The sequence below is a fragment of the Anarrhichthys ocellatus genome, unplaced genomic scaffold (assembly GCF_004355925.1).
Source record: "Anarrhichthys ocellatus isolate YVR2014 unplaced genomic scaffold, GSC_Weel_1.0 scaffold15, whole genome shotgun sequence".
Classification (NCBI taxonomy): domain Eukaryota; kingdom Metazoa; phylum Chordata; class Actinopteri; order Perciformes; family Anarhichadidae; genus Anarrhichthys; species Anarrhichthys ocellatus.
The window spans coordinates 4,428,743-4,450,006 of NW_022280045.1; the positions used below are offsets into that span (position 1 = coordinate 4,428,743).

At 42.5% G+C, this 21,264-nt stretch overlaps 1 protein-coding gene across 1 annotated transcript in view; it reads left to right on the plus strand.

Moving 5' to 3' along the window:
• The window catches only part of gpc1b (glypican 1b), a 59,422-nt gene that overhangs the window by 27,608 nt on the left and 10,550 nt on the right, over window positions 1-21,264 (plus strand). Inside the window, exons 3-5 of the mRNA XM_031854523.1 lie at window positions 7,193-7,351; window positions 19,899-20,126; window positions 20,390-20,553. Of these exons, the coding sequence (XP_031710383.1) occupies window positions 7,193-7,351; window positions 19,899-20,126; window positions 20,390-20,553 (551 nt within the window). The remainder of the gene's footprint in view (window positions 1-7,192; window positions 7,352-19,898; window positions 20,127-20,389; window positions 20,554-21,264) is intronic.

The window sequence follows — 21,264 nt, forward strand, 5'->3', positions numbered from 1 at the left end:
GCGGTCAAACATGTTTATTGGGGCTACAGCTTCCTCATTTGAAAAGCCCGTTGTAATCCATCTTCAGATCCCACAGGTTTTGTCCGACCCAGCGGCAATGTTGCATCTTAACAATCGTTGTAACGTTGCACGTAGGGGCCTCCAGACGAGGAACAAAATTAAGTTTTAGTTTAGGTTGTCTCTCTTGCTCGCCCACTCGCATTCTCTTTCTCTTCTAACGTTAGTAATTGCAGTCGCTAATCCATTTCAGTATGTAAACAATGACACTATCGCTGTTGTTCTCCAGTCTGATGTTCCAGCATCTGGTTCACATCTGTTACTATAGGAGATGATATAAACAGGGACACAATTCATAATAATTATAGTCACTTTTGGGTTCCTCAAACTGAAGCTATATGTTGTTTTTACTTTGACCTTCTGAACGAGACTTATTAAAGAGCTGAATAATTGTATTAGCATTTCTTTAACATTGCAATATACGTGTTGTATTTTTCCTTTGGGATAGGGCAACAGAAAACTGAATTGTGCATTAACATGAGCACACAGTTGTGGTAAAATTAAACAAATTTGTAGGTGGTCATAAACATATGTAGGGGCAACATCCCATCTCATCCCGTCCTGTCCTTTGCTATACTCTGCTTCCCCTACTTTACTCCATTTTTCTCTGCTCCATTTGTTAACACAGACTGACCACTGAGTTAATCACAGCCGGAGCTATTTAACTCTAACCAAGTAATCTCTCCACAGCCCACGCCATTGCATTATTCCTTTAGTCATTCCAGCCCATTAAAACGAGTCTGATTCAAGTCAAGTGAGCATCTTGTCGAGGGTGACAGTTGAGAGCAATATTCACCGGCCGCTCAGGTAGTCAGTTAGAAAATGTGGGCGCTTGAAGAAGGCAGCATGGAGATCAGCCGGCCTCAGTAGTTATGTGTTATTAATGTGTTGTGCGGCTGCCGCCTCGTCTGGCTTGAGGAAGCTATTTATGTGTCTTTCTGTTTGGCTCACATTACCAGACTGGTGAGCATTGAGGGTCTAGGTTAAAGCCTGGGTTGCCCGTAGGTCGCTCTGTGTGTGTGTGTGTGTGTGTGTGTGTGTGTGTGTGTGTGTGTGTGTGTGTGTGATAGTTAGGAGGGTGACAGCTCTTATTCAGCCTGTATTAAGCATTTGTTTGTTCGGCATGTGAAATGTCAGTGTGCACAGTTGGTGTAGGGTAAAGCTTGTAAAGCTCAGACATGTAAAGCTCAGTTGCCAAATAGCCCTGTTACTTTTCACCTGTTTAAACCCTAATCCACTGCTCAAGTGTGGGCGTGTGAGCCTGTGCGTGATTCCTGGTGTCCATCGGTGTTTTCCTTGGCACTGGCAATAATCCACCTCGCTGTGTGGACACACTCATGCACACACTCTCATCAATGACTGGATTAGGCTGCTAATCTCTCAGATCCCACAGCATGTGTGCACACACACACACACACACACACACACACACACACACACACACTGTACACTGTGGTTTGAAACAGTGTCAGTTATGCAATGGCAATCTTGACCAGGAGCCATTCATTATGTGTGTCAGCATATGAGCGTGGTCGCAGTTATGCCATTTTGTCAAATGTGCCTCAGAAGAAAAGTATGGAGATTTACCAACTGTTAACAAGTAATGCGCTCTAAATTCCTCTATGCATACTTTTCCAAAGCTTTAGTGCCAGCAGTGTCAGAATGCAGAAATACAGCCAGAACTGTTGGATAGTTAGGTTCACTGTGAAGTCTAGCATTAATTCCTGTCTTCTTTATTAATACGACTGTGGTCTTATTAATGAAATGCTACTACAATGCATAAAGAGTGCGGTTTGCTGGTCGGGTCGGGTTCAGGTTGTGTGCTTAGTCTAAAAATGAAAAATGGGTCGATTAGGGCCAAGAAATGATTTGAATGCTCGGTTCAACAGATGCCGACTGTGCTCAGGCTGATTAGGGGCTTTTGTGTATTTGTAGAGCAAGATTAAGCAGAATTCAATACACTGGTTAACTCCAGGTAACATCTTTTATTCTGACAATCTTTCCCCCAATGTCGAACCCGAGAACAGTTAACACACATTAGTCAGGGTGTAGAATGCAAGAAAGAGCAGATCAAAGATTAAGTCATATGTGTCCATATATAGGTCTGACAGTCTAGACAATGTTTACATATAGACAGTCACACCTATGACCAATGGACATTTTCTCTGAGTCTCCGGTCTACTTGAGCTGTGAGCATGTTTCCCTGCATTAGCATTGTGAAAACTCAATGCAAAACAGACAAGGTCATTTTTGTTTTTCAACTCTAGTGTTAACTGTTGTGCCACTGTGGTAATTGTTGTCATCTTAAAAATGAATTAAATACACACTGTGCTTCAAGGCAAAAAAAAAAGCATCAGTAGACAGCAATGGAAAAAAAAAGAATATTCTATATTCCAATTTTCCACCGTATCAACGTGAAGGACAAAGAAACTGAGATTTTGAATAAGCTGTGCACACATGGGGGCATGAACACACTGAATAGTCAAAGTCTGAATTGCCCTGCTCAATCAGCATAACACCTGCACAGTTTAACATTTTCTGAATTGACGGAACTAATGTGGCTTCCAAACTTGTCACAGGCGGGAAATTGTCTGAAAGGAGAAAATAAACGGCTACAATGGCTGCGCATTGTGTCGTGAGATGGTGTTTATTTTTTCTTATCTTGTTTTTTACTACCCCTGGACCAGAAAGAAACAAACCTTCACACTAAATAGTGACGCAGCGATGGCGACATGACTGAAGAAGGCCAGCATTTTGACTTCTCCTGTTTAGTTCACAGACTCCCAGACAAATGACGGAGACGCTTTGGCTTGGAGTCATTCTTAATTTCCTGTTGCCGTCTCCTCTCTCTGCGTTTCCCACCGTCTCTAAAAGCCGCTGACTGTCAGTCTCTCCCATGCTTTATCACAGTGTGCATGACCCTATTCTGCCTTCCCAGATTACTGTTTAATAGGAGCCTTCCTCCCTGGTGAACAGTGATAAGCTAATGGTTAGGGAATTGCTCACCATTAAGCAGCCGTGTCCGTCAAAAGAAAAGGGAAAGAAACGGTGGGGGCAACTGTTATGCGTGAATAGTTTCCCTAATTTTGCCCCCACGCATACATTAATTGTTGAGTGGGTGGGTGGCTTATGTATGTGTGTAATTTTAGGAGAGGCCAGATAATTGGCTTGCTTCCTCTGTGCTGATTGGCCTCCCAGAAAGTGCACTGATTAATGCAGAACACCTACTCTGGCAATTTGAATAATTTTGAATAGATCATTTCATTTTGAGCAGATCTTGTTCATGTGGATTTTGTTTCATCTCCGTGCGCCAACTGCGCAGTTTAAACTCTGCAATTCACCGTCTCTTGCGAGATATGAACAGTACTATTATTATGACCGTACTTTTCAAGTTGATCATGCGATCCGTGAAGTTTATTCAGACTGCAGGAAGAATTCAGGAACAATAGAGACAGGAAATGGTGAGGGCAGGCTGGAAATTGGTTAAGGCAAGAGTTAACCTCTAATGTACGGGAAGTGGTCTTGTGGTATGTAATGAAAACATGTTTTCTTTAGCTATCTCTAAGAGCAGAAAATAGGATGTCTGGTATTGTACGCACAGAAAATTGGACGTCTCAAGCATTAGCATTAGCGGCACTCTCTGTTATGGCCCTTTAGATGCCTCTGTTGGAGCCTCCCACTGAAACAGCTCCTCTCCAGATTGAGCTGTCCTCCTCTGCTGATTACTCTAGTATCCTCTGGCTATTAGACTGAACGTGTGTGTGTGTGTGTAAGTGTAAAAGCGAGAGCTATGTCTGGTTGTTAAGGATACATTTCCTCTACACTTGATCGAAAGTGGCTTACTGTTGCTCTCACCCAAATAGAGACACACACAGATTTACACCAACACACACACACACAAACACACACGCTGCAGTTTACTGAGTCAAATGGAGGAGACTGCCCTGTTTGTAACATTAGCCGACTGTTAGGTTAGCCAACTGGAAACGTAATGCTCTTTTACAGGTGACCTTTTCTGCTGTGCGGCAGATGTGTGGCCAAGACCTTGCGTTGCGTGTGTGTCTAAAATTGCACATGTGCGTTTCCAATCAGCAGATGTTGTGAGTGTATAGAGAAAACAACTACATTTGTATTAATATATGAAATGGACCCTCTGAAGAGGCTGTTCCTGCCTGGCTGCATGTGGAAGCCTCACACCTCCTACTATCCATGTTTGTGTGTGTGTGTGTGTGTGTGTGTGTGTGTGAGCGTATTGTGCTTTTAAGTGTGTATTGTTCTTTGCACAGATGTCCTTCAAATGGCAGGCAGCGAGCAGATTGCACCGGAAGAAATGGCCACAGGCCCGTAATACACATGGACACTAAAACCAGTCCCAGGCATTTAAACGGTTGTCCCAGGGGCTGACGGATATCTGCTGACCCCTGATAGCGCTGTATTCCATTCCTCCATCAAGCTTCTCTCTCACTCTTCCTATCCTCCCTCCCTTTTTCCATTTCTTTGTACTCTCATCGTCACTCTCTCACCCCCTCATTCAATGTATTCGTCCTCTCACCGACGCGCACAAATCACACTTGCGCACAAGTGCCCTTCTCCAGGTCCATAAACTCTCTCTCTCTCTCTCTCTCTCCCTTGGCGTGTGGATGGGTGACACCATGACCAGTGAGAGGGTGCTGAGAGATGCTCAATGTCAACTTCTCCTCCGATCCAGGCAGCCCCGTCCTCCACTTTCGTGTTCAAAGAGGAAAATCACCTTTAATTGCTTCTCTCGGTCAAGATGAGGCACTTAAAGGAAAGTTGCGGAAACTTTGTTGGCATATGATCAGTGAAGTACGTGGACACCGTCATTGACTGTAAAGTACAGCTGAGATCGCAAATGGGGCTAGTACGCAGCAGTGATTATCTCAGCCCACAACTACAGTGAATGAAGCTGAAATGCATGCTCGTAATCGTTGAGCCCACGCACGCCATTAACGATGAAAGGGATGGGGATCAATGTTATTGATGGCGGCACTGTGCCTTCAGACTTACCCCTCAGCGGAACCTTTACCAGGTGCATGCTAATAACAGCATGATGGACATTAAATCATTAATCCTGTACGTATGCGTGTCCACTGCAATTGTATATGCCTTTGTGCAGGCTATGTAAAGCACAGTTTTGGACCGATGATGCAGACATACAGTAAACATGTCGAGACTTCCCAGTCACAATATTAGAATGTGTAAACTGCAAAGCTTTGATGATTAAATTGAGGCTTATACCTAAGCCTATTCATTCTATTAATACAGGAGAGAACAGGGCCACAGTTCTCGGGATGCTTTACTGTACATTTGATGTACATGAGAAAGCATTGTGTGTTTAGTATGTTGCAGACATGTATGTCAATTTAAATTAAATGAATTAAAGTCAAAACTTAAAAGGTTTAAAATGTTGCAGCAAAGATATAGGTTGAGTCACTGTGTTGTTAATATTATTGTGCTGTTTAAACGTATATGACAATGGCCTGGAAACTTCCATATAAAGATGTGTCATGGCTGTGACACTGAAAAGCAGAAGATAGAACAATCCAAAAATAATTCCAAGTTAGATACTGATCAAAATGCAGTAAGTGGCCATATTCCCTAATTATTCACAAGATTAGACAAACCAGACATGATGGCTACGTTTAGGGTCTGTATGCGTGCGTATGTTTGAGTGAACCAACAGAGAGGCAGTTAGAATGCTGGTCTCTGCAGGGCCTTTGGGTGGGAGGGTGGACTCGGTGAGATTCAGTTAGGTGTTTCTTCCATGGAGGGAGTAATACAATCCGGATGGAAACACTACAACCTGCACTCTATCTATAAACACTGATTAACGCAAAGTGCAACCAGTGGCACGCTGATATCAAATAACAATGGAGATGTTGGCTTCTGTAATACAGACTATGGACTAGTCGGTCACACAAACTGTCTTATCACCTGTAAATGTAGCACTCCTATTTTGAAGCCAGGCATCCTGTGATCAAATATGATTCTGATGGTAGGGGTTAGCGGCATCAACCCTCCGCGGTTTAAAAAATTCTTATCAACTGTGTGATGGACAGTTGGTCCCGGAGCAAAAGAAAAAACGTGTGTGTGTTTTATGGCTGTGGGGGAAGGCCTAGGGTGACACAACAATTAGATGCTCCTTAATATTTATTCAAACTTACTCCCTCATATGAACAACAGCACGAGAGCAAAAAGGCCCAAAACATGGTTGCCATCCTATCGGCATACTTGCTACAGGCATTTTGATGTTTGTCCGTACTCTTTTGTCTCTGTGTGTGCATCAGAAGCTTTAATTAATATTTTCATATTGACAAGAAAGAAGCGTCCCATTGAATTTAGAAGTCCAACGGAATCCTTTCCTCTTTCCCACCACGTCTCGATGTGATTCGTTGTGCCCCGCTCTACATAGTGCCTTGTTTTTACAAACCTTGTGTGCTTCTGTGTTTCCCATTGGATTCATATTACGTGTGTTGTTAGTTGCGTTGATGTGGAAAATGGTGTTTCCGTTTTACGTAATTTCTTTTTTTTTTCATTTCAGCTGCAGCTTGACTGCCGTTTTAACCAACTTTGACAGCCCTTGTTTAAATTCTTTCATATGGTATTCATTTGCGTGTGTGTATACTCACACACACATCCCGAGCTCACGGATCCTTTACACTCGCCCTGAGTTTCTGTATCTGTGTGTGTCCGTGTGTGTCTGTGCATGCACATGTTTTCAAATGCATGCACGTGAATGTGTGTCAGGAATGCTCATTAAAATTGCATGGGAGATGATGCTGTACTCCTGCTCCGGAGCTCCCATTTCCACAGAGTTCTCCACATCTTGCCAGGTAATCAGGCGGGCGGACACATTCAGCCCTGCCACCTCCTCGACTGCCAACAGGCTGCTTTTAAGGCCATAAAAACAGCCACTGCTGCTAATTCTCCCTCTCATGTTCATGTTCAACGCAGAGTATTTTATACAGCAGCAACATAGGAACTATCAATCTCAGTTTTGTTGAGTGCTGACTGAATTGATGGAACCTATAAATTATAATGCCATGTTTTTTTTGTCCCTGTTTCCCCCCCTCCATCCTTTCTCCTCCTCTGCATCCACCTGTCCTCCTTCTAGGGGAGCACCTGCGCATCTGCCCCCAGGGTTACACCTGCTGCACCAGTGGCATGGAGGACAGCTTGGCCACGCTGAGCTGCAGGGAGATGGAGGGACTACTCAAAGACGCCGGCCGATCCTTACAGACCTCACTCACTGGACAGTACAAGGCCTTCGATGGTGAGTTTGTTTAATCACGATAAGTGTATGGCTGAGTGAGGGAATGAGACGGGAGGGAGTCAAGCTTTCTGACATATACTGTACAAGGACACAGTTTTTGTGTGGTTTTTTTTTTGTGTCAGTGTTGATAGAACAGTACCGTTGTCTTTCCGGCTGTGCTGTTTTTATTTCACATACCCAGCCCACACAAAAGTGCAGACATACACCGACACACAGTCTGACAAGAAGTGTAAGAGATAAGTTGTATCATAAAGTCCACTGATTGATTAAGAACATTAATCTACTGTCACGTTTCAACAGCAGAGGCTGGTCATGCCTTGCAGTAGCGTTGTCAGAATGCCAAGTCGATACTTGAGAGGACTTGATACATATATTCCTCAAATAAGGCTTTATTATGGGCAGAAATATGTGTCACTAGAAACTGAATTAAAATATAGTTGAATTTCTAAACTTGATTAATTAAATAAAAACAAAATAGAATCACATAATTTGAAAATGAATTAATTCGTTTCCAACGAACTTGAAACTAAATGTAATATTATGAATATGAATTCAGTTGCTCTGTGACTGTTTGACCCTCAACTCTACATACTTCCACATTCAGTTCTCATAATTCAAATTCAGTTTACTGAGACACACATCCGGTCGTTGAGGAAGAGCAATTGAGTGCAGCTTTACAGAGCTCCGGTCCCCGTACGCTTTGATAGTTTGTTTATTGGATTAAATCCAAAGTGGAAACAAGAAAAATTACTCATATTTTCATTTCATCTAACATACGACTACTGCAGGAGAGAGAGAGGAGCGCAGGCAACAGCTCCAGAGGCGAACCTTCCTATTTTAAATGATGTTAACATTTTCCAGTGTTGTGATAATGTATGTAGAGCAAGAGTCTGAATGACTAAATATACTCTGCACCATAGCAAAGTATTGTTTTAGCTCTTAATAATACGAACTGAAGCATTGCAAGACTTATTTGCAGTGCTCCGCCGAGTGTGGGTGAAGAAAAATGAGAGAGACAAAGAAGGAGAGAGAGGAGAGAGGGATTTTCAATCAGCACATTGGTGCACCAAGGCAATTATTTGTGTCTAATGACCTGCTCCAGTTAATAGAAGGGTGTCTCTGTGCTCCGCTTGTTCCCCTCGGCCAGTCGGTGACAATGGATCTGTCAGCCGGGGCTCTGAGTTTGGCTAGTTAGCCTGACCTTTTCAGATTACAGTGATTAGTGGCAGAGTGACATTTCTTTACTCTTCTTCTATCGCTGTCTTGCTTTCTCATAGTCCCGCCCTATCACTCAGGAGGCGGTTGGCTGTGCCAAAGGGATACAGTCACCCTGCCAAGTACAAGCATAAACACACAGACACACACACACACACACACAAACCTATACACATTATCTCCAAGTTAGTTTATGTCATCCTACAATTCTTGAGCTTTCTGAATTTTTCAGGAAAACACCTCATTTAGCACAGCATGCCTGTAAACAACACAGACTACAGACACACTTTCAGGCAGCACTCAGCTCCAAACTCTAAACATTCTCATGATGTAAATCCAAAAACTCGTAGTTCAATACGCAGAGACACACAGCACCATCATGGTAACTTGCGTTGCCTCAGAATTAAGTCATTTGTAGCTGTTTTTTGTGCCTGTGTGCTCAGAGTTTATGTTTTGTGTGTTGCCCGTCTGTCCTTTCCATTCTAATGAACCTGACATCTTTGGAACTCCTCAAGGGAATTTCTTCAAATTCTGCACAAACATCCGCAAAGGGACAAACCTACATTTTGACTTTTTTTCCCCTCATCCTCCCCTTCATCACTGCCTCCACGCTGTCCAGTTCCAACCTGATCACCTAGCTAGCCTTCCTTAACAGCTCCTTGAGTCGCTGGCCTCCAAGCCTTGATGCCACCAGCCAGGCGGCACGCCACCAAGTCTCCAAGTAAAGACAACAGTCACTGGAAATTATTTGCTGGAATCATACATCTCAATGTAGTCATAACTTCCATTTCGCCATAAAAATTACACTTAATACCTTTTATTGAATCTCTTCAAAGTCTTCACTGCATATACAGTATTATAAGAGTCTGCACAGACATGGATGTAAACTGCTACTTGACTGGTTGGCAGCGGCATACAACCGGGAGGTGGTAAATCTACCGCCTAAAGTCCCTGTTTCTTGTGTCCCCTTATCTCACCCCAGTCAGCATCAGATGGGGATGGCAGAGCTGACAGAGGGAGGAGAGAAATATATGTGTGCTGAGACCTTGAGGTCTTAAAACCATCTGCTGTTGACTGTGTCCTCGGAAGGCAAGAGCTGAGCGATAGACTGGGGTTAATTGGACCATAACACGTTGCATTTGCTGCCACATGATCGACGAAATTTTGTGAGGATCCACCCATTCTTACAAAAGACATCCTCTTGTTATCCTTAGCTGTGGAAAAGTGAAAGATGATGTACTTTCGTTTCAGCGTTTTACAAAAAAAAGTAGTTTGGTTGTTGGATCTTGTACAAATATTAAGTAAGGCTGTTATGGTTTAAAATAGGTAAAGATTAGATGATTCCTAACCACGTCCAGAGCAGAACTTCTTTAAGTTTTTTTTATAGCTGAAAGCGAGTTCAGTGACATTGTACCATGCTGCCAGTCCCTGCACATCTGGCTGTGTTTAGCAGGGTGTGGGCTAGCTAGCGCCATGTGGCTAAGTGTAGGGTGTTACTGTTCCAGGCAGACTTGGACTTTTTAGGTCCATGGACTTTGGAAGAAGCCCCAACCAAGCCACAGATTAGAGGACCAGCATGCTCACATACCAGCTCTGGGCCTGCGAGTGTGTAGCCTACACTGTATGTGAGCATGCAAATGTGTGTTTGTATGCACGTATTTGTAAGCTTGTGATTTAGTGTGTGTCACAGTTGATGGGTATTTGTATACAGCATGTGTGTCCGTGGTTTGCACTTGGTAGTACTCCCAATCTCTTCACTGTCATTCATACTGTGCAGAGAGGTACAAACTAAATATTATATCATGTTAAACAAATATTAAAAGGAAAAAAGAAAAAAGGAGGGGGAGGAGGGGACAGAATGAAACTGAGACGGATGGAAGGATAAAAGATCCAAAGAAAAGGGGACATGTCATAAGAGCAAGGGAAATGAAGAGTGGTAGCTAGAGAGAGAGTGAAAGGGATGAACAGAGAAAGAGAGATGGGGTTACATGTGAAAGTGAGAGGGAAAAGGTCAGAGAGGACACAGAGAGTGATGGCACCAAAGGGAACTGCGTGTTAGATAGCAACCAGGTGTGTTAGACAGACGGAAGCCTTTAACCTGGCAGGTGGTGTTTGGCCTAATGGTGCCATCACTAGCATCTGATTCACTGTCAGTGTGTGTGTGTGTGTGTGTGTGTGTGTGTGTGTGTGTGTGGGGTGTGTGTGTGTTCACTTGTACTGCTACCACATATAGCTTCATGCAAAAACACATGTTTTTACTTTGTACAAAAGAATACTTATTTAGACTATTTATTACCAAGATCAAAAGAAAAGACAATATTATTCAGAAAATTCATACCTGTTATCTTTCAAATTTCAGATTTGGTTTGTACAGTAGGTGAGGCACTCCTTGGCCCTGAAGGGTTCTACATACAGCTGCAAACTCCTGTCCTGATCTCACTTCTTACAAAACTTAAGGTCCTCAAACACCAGGCAGATTGGGACAGAATTCTTACTCTGCTTCTATTTGATTTCCTCAGTCCTTTGATGTTAAGAAATAATTCATAACGCATTTGTAGTGGCCATTTGTCCGATGAATCAAAAGCAAACATAAATCAAAGGCCCATTGATGCACCATGGGTTTGTGGTTTATGCAGGGAAAAGAAGGCATTGTCCATACGTATGAACAAAGGAACTCCTATCACTGCCTCTCCTGCTCTAAAATACCATTGGTCCACCCCGGTGATTATCAAAAGAACCAGCTATCTTAATACATCAACAAATCTAACCTAAAAATGCAAATAATTAAACAATACTACTTATGAATCAAATAACTAAATACTAAAATCAAATAGATAGCTCCTACAACATTACAACTGTGCCTCACCTCTTGTTTTAAATGTGTATATGGCTGTGGCAGCATCACTTCAGAGAAGGGCTGAAATAACTAGACAATTGACTAAACTATTTTGATAATTTTTCATGAAAAAAAGCTTAACATTCAATATCTTGGGGACGTGTAATACATCGAATGATTTATTAAGACAATTCCAGCGTTTCGTTTCTTGCTGTTTTTTACTAGATGGATGAATATTTGGAAAAAAGAGAGTCAAAGAAACTTAATTCTTAACAAGAGAGGCTCCTATAGCGATACTGATATTGGATTTTGGTCCATGAGACATACATTGATCAAACACTGGTACAGGATCAGTACTCGGTATCAGCCAATACACAGAGCCCAGGTATCGGTATCTGTACCGGGCCTGAATAAGTCGGATTGGTGAATCCCAACTCTTAACTCAGGTCTTGAATCTTCAACACACACACATGCACATTCATGCATTGGCACACAGTATTTATGAGCAGCCAAATACTTATTGGCCAGTGTTTTCCAGCCCATTTCATTTCAAGGCAGATCAGTGGTCATAGAGCTTAATCTGATTTGAAGATTATTGGCTGGATTATGGGTACTCTCAATTCTAGAAGACCAAGCAGGACTCGCTTATTTATTCATTTAAGTAGAGCTCTGAACATCTCCCCGCTGGACTGTTAAGTAATTCATCTCCTCCCGGGGAGGCAGACTGAGCGGGAGCAATCCACGAGTATGACATCAAGCACTCTCAATTGTATCCTATCAGATTTAGGAAACGGGCCCTAAACTTGGATCAAAGGACAAGTCTGTATCGCCATCAGCTGATAGCAAGCGGCAGCCTGCTGTATTCTTTTCAGTGAATAGTCTGGCAGCTCATCAGTCTGTTCTGATACAGAGAAAACACGGTAATGCAATCCATATAAGAACAATTTGGTCATTTTCAAGTGAAAAGCCATGCATTTGATGACTACATTTCAATATACAGTTGAGATCCGATACACTGAATTCTACATATGGCATGGACAACATTTTAGAAACACCTCTCAGAGTAAGGCAGAATAATTTAACAGCACCACAAACTACAGCCACCAAAAGGACGACCTTTATAACGCTATAAGGCGAGACTAATTGCGGGCTGTTCTATTTGATTGCATTAAAACACGGTTATACTCCCAAAGGGACGCACACGCGTACAGCTGCAGACACCACAGTCGCATAGTAGTTCAGTTTATGCTGCCCACTACATGCTCAGTAGATCCCAATGCTGCCACTCGTATAGCGTAGTGGTCACAACACGTTGGCGGTAAGCGGATGTCCGCACAGAGCCTGACGACACAACCGCTGATGACGAAATTTGCATCAGGCAGATCCTAGTGGACCTTTGCATACTCACGAACGTGGAAAATTATACTGTGGTTTTAGTTTTAGCTAGTTGTACCCAATACTGATTGTTTTCAACCAAATGTAGGCCGGTTTGTTTTCCTTTCCCCCCCACATCACTAAACCCAAGCTTACTTAGATTGGACACTCGTGGCACAGTCTGTGCTGCAGTACTCCTACAACTAAGCAACAGATTTGATTCACTCCCACCTCCCGCCACCCATCCTCTAATTCCCTGCTTTCAGGGTCACCTCTGATGATGTCATGAGGGACAAGGACATCTGCTCCCATTGTGGTGCTTGATTGGCTCATTTTATCTTCATGCAAATCACGTCGGCAGGGACCTGGAGTACACTGGCCTAATTATGCCAAACACATTACTCACCAGGAGCGATGCTGCCTTGGTAGGATGAAATGAAAGAGAGAAAAAAACAAGACGGCGGGAAAAAGGAAAGAGGAATTCGGTGTTAGAACGGATGGTTAGCAGTGGAAAGTAAGATGAGGGAAAAAGAGAACCAAATGATAGTGAGGGTAAGGAACAGTATGGAGTTTGGGAGGAAACAAGCAGCTGAAAAAGAGAACCAGATGGATAGAAAATAAAACGGGCATGGGTAAATGATGCATACTGCTAGCAAGGGAAAGTCAGAGGAGAGAGAGTGGAATAAAAGCTTCCACAGAGAGCCTGTTGATAAATGACATGCATTATGTGATGTGTCGGCGCGTTTATTATGAGTGAGCTTTTAATAGCATCTAAATGTTCGTTAAGGGGCTTGCAGTGTTCTTGGGGCACTGCTATGTGTGTGATAAGTGTTGTTATTGATGGAGAGTCAGACTGACACAAACAGTCTAAATGCTCCCATATCATCTTTTGTACATTCAGGGCACCCAGGACAGCAGTATTTGTTTTGTGCCCTGTTGTGCTTACTTTTTTTCATTGTCCTTGCACAGGTGGGGGAACTAACAAAGGGAAAGGCTGAGGATCCTGGGTACTTGTGGATGGGGAGTGGTTCTGGTCAAAAAAGTAGAGATCACAAAACCATGTGGGGCCTGCTGAAGAGACAATGGGTGGGATACAGAGTACAGACGAGCCTTGCTGTGCCTGCAATATTACAGCTCTGCCAGTCTCCCTTTCTGTCCTTCTCTAGAAGATCAAGTTACTTCAAATGTACAGGATATGTTTCAGATTGTTTTTGGGAAAGTAGTTATAATAGCCATTGATAAAACAGATCAAATTTTGATTGATAAATCGTTAACCATGAGGGATGCTATGGAAACAGGATCCCTTGCTTGAAGAGTTATATTTATATTGGTTACATCTGTATAGGCAAAAAAGTATTTTCAGCAATTGTCATTTTTATGCCAAACCGTTACACCAGTTACACAATTCATGCATGGACCGAAATGCCTCTTGAATACATTGTGTACTTTATACCAAGTGCAGGTGTCAGTTCAAGCCAACTGGAAAAACGTGATGGCATTTAGCTTACAGGTGGCAACATGATGAAGTTAAATGGCTGTAACTCAGACGTCCTGAGTCTGAGTCACGCAAATGTTGCACAATTCATTCTTGTACAAACGCCTGATATTCCCAGACAGGATTTGGATATTCCCCAAAAGTCATGGCAGCCAACAGAGAATCTACATGATTGTGTATTTTGATGCAGATCAGATCCAGATGCAGCTTAAAATAAAAAAAAATAAAAATTTAGAGCAGTGTACAGGCTTGGTACGTGCTCTCTGACTACTTTCTAGTTTTATTTTTTTATGCACCAATGACACCTGTTTTTCTCCTCCTCTTCTTGGCATGTGTCTCATCTTTTGCTCTCTGTCTCTCTGCCTCGCTCCTCCCTGCCAAAGAACCAACCGGCTAATATGATCATTCAGCACTTGCAAAATGGACAAATAGAATTATGGCTGTCAGATATGAAAGAGATGTACAATTGCTGCTTTTTCCTGTCTTACTCCCTCTCATTTGTTCACTAATCTTCCTTCTCTATCTAATCCTCCCATGTCAGTCTCGGGCGCACTGCCAAAACTCCGTTGAGCTGACATGTTTCTCAGCTAGTTTTCTACATAAGGTCATTAATTGTAGGTTAGTAAGTGTATGAATCCTCAGTATGCTTAAGCATCAGTGTCAAAATCACTCTACATGTATCTACTTTCATTTCCTCTCCATTTTTAATGTGTGGGAAGTGTTCTCCTGCAAAAAAACCTAGCTTTTCCCAGAATTTGGATTGTATATTTTACAGTTCATAGTTTTTTTTTCAGTTCTCCAGCACATGGTCCCGTGTGCTTTGAAACATTTCCTGCACATGCAAGATAATGCTAACTGCCAATTTGGAGGAAACAAAAACAAAATGGTTCTCGGGAGATCAGAGAGTTAGGCGGGCTAAATTGTTAAAGATTCAGGGATTTCTTGTCAGCCTGTGATTGCTTAATCACCAACCCGTATTACATCAGATTATTCAATCAGCTGGTGTTAGTTGCAACTTTAGTAGACAGTGGCAAATGTTGCCAGACCCGCTAAGCCCTCTGTATGAGAACCCTGAATCTGGATTATCCTGGAGTGAGTAGCACAAGCCTCGGCCAGTTAATACCTTTGTGTGAGAAAGTAACTCGGGATCAGTCCAAGCCCTCAGCAAGAGTGATTGGCAGCTGGAGGAACATCAATGCTACCTCTGTGTTACTCCGAATCTCTTGTCAATAACACGACTTGACACGGGAGACAGAGCGAGGGGGGGAGGACTGAAGATGGAGAGACACCAGAGAGACAGAGGGCATGTGGAGGTAGAGGCGGCTTATCTGGTTTAAAGCACCGTATTGATTGACATAAGACCAAGAGAGGGTAAAAGACGGTGGAGTACTAGAGTATCTCCAAGGTCTGTGAGGGTTTGTGTGCACACTTAAATATGTGTGTTTAATTAGGTAAAGAGGCAGTGGGATAAGTGGACATAGGAATAGAGTTGAAATAAGCCTCTGACATGTCAAGGTGGCCTGGATGTGAAGCTCAAAGTGATTACAAATGAAATCATTAACTCTCCTCTCACCGCAGGAAGAAAGTCATTAAGACACACATGCTTGACTTCGCTTATTCTAAGTGTGTGAGAGAAGAGAAAGAGGGAAAGGCAGAATGTGATAGAGGGAGAGGGTGGCGAGACAGATTTGTCCTAATCTACTGTCACATTAAAGAAAGAAACTGCTGGTAATTATGAGAGTATGCAGTCAATGTGGTTGGTCTCTGTTAAGCAGCTGAGCAAACGCCTGAAGTATTTTCACGATATTAAAAGGATATTCTCCAATATTTACATATGACACAATATTGCCAATCAGGTGCAAAGAAAACACTCATGTGCAAAACAATTCATTTTTGTTCCACTCTAATGCATTACATCAGACCAAACTCAGTAGCGCATTTTGCTCGTTTTTGAACACAGCTTTCTTTAACGATTCTAGATTATAGTGTCACAATAAACTTGTGACAGGACAATAGTGAATTATAGCCCAGTTCTACTCTGTTGACTATTGGAATCAGTTTGATGGACACAGAGGATGTCATATCTATCCTCACAACTAACAGACATCCCTTATGTTAAGGTTTAGTTATGACTTTAAATGTCTACATTGAGGAGCGATTAAGTGTCCTTGTGACTACTACACTGAAAGGTAGTGCAAACACACCAATATACGCAATAAGGCTTCCTCTCCCACATGGCTCCTCCCCTGGAGAGCAGATGCTGGGGGAGCGAAGGTGGAGGTTAGGCTTCATGGGATGATAGAAGATTGCTGGAGAGATTAAAAGGAAGGAGGGGTGAGGGAAGGGATGAGCTTGTAGCTCACCGTATAGACACAAGCAGATGAAGAATGAGAAAGGTCATCCCCATGCACAAAAGCTCATGCACACACACGTGCACAAGGGGGCTTTGTGTCATACTAATGACAATCATTAATCACCTGAGCTGAAGGGCAGAGGAGAACTGGACAGCATGATACCATTTACCAAGATCTGACCTCCACGTGTGGCGATCCCAGAGTGCTTAAAAATATGCCCCAACCACGTAAAGATAGTAAACAGAAATGAGGATAAATCATTTAATAAAAATAAAAATATTTCTGCTGAAAGTCATTTTGGTAAACCAGACTTTAGGCATTTTTACAGTCTGGCTGACAGTACACAGCAGGAATGAATTCTAATGGGGATTAAAAGCAAAGCTGCACCAGTCACAGCAGCTCCCCATCTGTCTGTCTGTCTGTCTGTCTGTCTGTCTGACTGTCTGTCTGACTGCCACTGTGTACCCTGTATAGTGTGTGTGTGTGTGTGTGTGTGTGTGTGTGTGTGTGTGTGTGTGTGTGATTGTGTGAGGGTCTGTGATCCCCGTGCGTCTGTGTGCTGGCACTTTGAAGTTGGTTTCTCTGTGCACATGTGTGTGCAATGCATGTGCTTTTCTGCTGACTCCTGGAAGTATGTTTTTGTGTGTTGGCTTGCACAAATGCGTGTGCTTCATAAATGCAGCTCTCCTGGTACTTTGAGGCTGGCCCAGAGCTGAGTTTGCAGATAGTTTGAGTGACAGAAGGTCAGGAAACAGGGGAATGATGTGTCATCCAGCTTGGAAGTATCGCTGCTAAACAAACTCTAGACGTACGGCTGCTTCATGTCAGAAGCATTTATCTCAGCAAGCAACGTAATCTAAGAAACAATTGACGTCACACAGAAAGACGTAGGCTATACAACACCATTCATTAAGTTGCCATTTGCTGTGCACTCTGAGGTTTATAGCTATGAGGAGCTTACTGAGGAGGATTTCTCTATCATGTTTAAAACATTTACATCAGCCGTTTCTGCCTTTTACAAAATGGACTTGTTTTGCTTTATTCTTATTTATTTATAAAGAATATATAACACACACTTTGAACCTGGTCCCCCACCATTTGTGTCACATTACAGTAGGAAATACTTACTTGGTTTGGTTTGTTTATTCCAGTGTTTTAACATATAATTTAGACATTCAGTAACACAATAAAACGGCCACATATCATCAAAATACAATCCTAAACTTGAAAAATGAAATGATGATTTGCCTATATCACACCAGGGAGGAAGAGCAGTCACAGGTTGTCAGCTTAATACAGCAAAAGCCCAAAAAGCGCCAATATTTAATATGAAAGGCCTTTTAATTCGATTCGTAGAGATATTTTTGAACCCCTTAGAGGCAAACATTTATGCCCAGAGCTCATTGTACTTTGAGTGCATTAAACTGACACATCACCATGACTCTGGTTTAGAAATAATGTACACTGATATTGTTCTGGGCATGAACCCAACTGAGGGAAACGTCAAAGGGCAGTTGTGATTGTAGGAGAAAGGAACTTGAACTGATGTGTCAGGGGGTAAAGCTTTTCAAACCAAAACAAAGTTGAATATAACTCATAGATAAACACATTTTTTCCAAATCAAAGGCTCAATGAAAGTAGACCTTTTAGCTCGGAGTCTATGAAAATGCTAGAAGAAAGCAGCAAATAACAGCAGCGGTGAAGCAGGCCGCCTGGTGTTTATTCATGAGTGGGGAAGCGGAATAGAGATATAGTATCCAACAAGGCCACTGCTTAGATAATGCCACACAGATGGGTCAGGATGAGCTTAGCATATTAAAATGTTATGTAACTCCAAGTGCTGTGAATGTCTTCAGGCCCTGCGCATGTGGGTGTTGGAGTTTTTGCTCCTGTATAACTCGGCTTGGTTTTTCCATATGTTGTCGTCAGGGAAACTGTTAGAAGACGGGGTGTGTTTGTATTTATTTAAATATGCTGGATTGTGTGTGTGTGTGTGTGTGTGTGTGGGGGGGGGGGATGCTTGTGTGTGTTATGATGTCTTTAAAAAACGCTTCGTTAGGGGAATATGCTCCAGGCGAGGTGTCCCCTGTGGAGGCCACGACCTCACTCCTTTTCACGTCTCCTCCCTATCAGGGGTGGTGGCATGCAGAGATAAGACACCTACAAAGTAAACACTGCCGCACACTCCAGCTTCCCATCTCCCCGCAGCACAAACGCACACGTATACACACACAGACAGACAAACACACACACGCATGCACCTGGTTTGAACCCATTGTGTATGTGGAGATGCAGAGCAAATGTTGGCTCTGAATGGATGGATGGTTCGGGGACAGTGTTGTTGTTGCTGCCACACACTTGGCAGAACACGGGCCTCATTTATAAACATTGTTTACACACAAGACGGATGGAAACATGTTTATGCCACTGGCCACAGAATAGCTGGGATTCGTGAAAACAAACTCGATGTGTGAGTGTATGCACCTTGACGGAAACTCAACCACTGGTGAATCACCAGTTTTAACTGCAATCTAATGCAATCAAATAAAGTTTCTTAACCTTAAAATGTTCAATTTCTGCACTGTAGACACTTTTTTTTTTTTTTGAGGCTGTCGATATTAGTGGAGTTGTATCCTATTGCATTAGATGTGTGTAATATCCTGTCCCCCTCATGAATGTAAATGATCGGGACAAAACATTAGTATAAGGTTTGGATTTGCAGTTTACGTTCCTGTTTCCATTTACTCTTTTGGTTCTTGTCTCAGTCTGACTTCAACTTTCTTCATATTTTTTTTTTTTTCCCCAAAGCTGACAGTCTGCCTTCCTGCTTGTCTGTCTGTCTGCCTGCCTAGCTCTGTCTGAACCCTATATCTCTGAATCCTCACTCGGAGCAGTATACAGTATACTGCACCATGAAGCGCTGTCAATTCTCTGACATCCCCTAGAGGTACACTCACACATACTTCAGCTTTAGGTTCACTGACAGTACGAGGCAAGTGTTGGTATGCAGCACAAGGCGTTAGGAATAAGAGGGAAATTGTGTTAAAAAAACAATCGTTTTCTGGGAATATTCCAGACAGCTTTATAGCCCTGAAAGGCTGACACATCTTCGTTAATAACTCTATATTGAACAGCACACACTACATGTACAGTGGGTCAGAATGAAAATGGAAAGAGGAATAAATATGGCGCAGAAATAACATTGCCCAGTGTGTGGTTGCCGAAAGTGTAAACATGAGTTTTAAACCATAAACTGTGTATATTTGTTTTTAGGTTACTTCCTGGAGATGCTGAACCGCTCTGCGAATAGTCTACAGGAGACTTTCACTGCAAATTGGGGCTTAGTATACTCCCAGAATTCCCAGGTCTTCTCTGACCTGTACACGGATTTGAGGCAGTACTACCGAGGCTCCCATGTCAACCTGGAGGAGGTGCTGAACGAATTCTGGGCCAGGCTGCTGGAGAAGCTCTTCTTCCAGGCAAACAAGCAGTATTACATAGGTACAACCAGCTTTTCTGTAGAACACCAACTAACAACCAAGCGCTGCTTCATAACACAGGTTTATTGCCTGAGACCAGTACAAATATAAGGTATATCAGATAAAGAGCAGAACGTTTGTCATGGCTCTGACTGTCAATGATAATATCCTATTTCTTGACCTCGTAAAGATTTTTGAGATGACTTTATATTCCATTTAAGCACAATCTTTAGATGTCTTCTCTACTTCGATGACGATGTTAATGGATGTGTATGCTGCTTGCAGGTGAGGACTACCTGGAGTGTGTGTCCAAGCAGATAGAGACACTACGGCCCTTCGGAGAAACACCCCGTGTGATGAAGACGATGGTCACGCGCACATTTGTGGCAGCACGCTCCTTTGTTCAGGGACTGGCGGTCAGTGGGGACGTGGTGCGCAAAGTGTCCCAGGTAAAACCCAAGGCTTACTCTCCCATTTTCTCCCCTTTTCATTTTGAATGGTATCCCCTCCGTCCAGTGACCGCAGTTAGTTTTCCTTCTCTTAACCCATAAGAACCCAAGCCCACTTTTCCTTTAAGGAAAATTATAGGGGATATAAAACAGACTAAATGGACCACATGGAACACATTTCTGAAAATATTTTTTAAATGCTACCCCCTAGTGCTAAAGATCTGAAATGTTACATATATGTCACACTGGGCATTTACGTATAGATGTTTTCCTCATTTAAAATCAATCAACTTGGATTTTTTTTGCTTGGTAACAAAGATATGCCTTTTTTTTTTTTTTTAACTATATTGATCCCTTTAAGGGGGAAATTTGTCTCCGCATTTGACCCATCCCTGTATATAGGGAGCATTTGTCTTATTTTATTATTATTGTGACATTTCTGTCACAACAATATTTTCTTGACTTTTACAGTTTGATACATTTGTTTGTGAAATATGGTTAGAACGGTTTAGATGTAATGTAGGACATGTTATGAAAGCATCAGAATTGTTAAATGTGTTGAAACTTACCTTAAGCAACAAAAATAAGCTTTTTGAAATTAGCTACTTCTGCCAAATTTGCTGACCAGCCAGGCAGCCATATTGGAAGTGATGTCATTGGTACACAAATTAACTCACTGTCACATGACTTCACCAGGATGTTCCATATGTG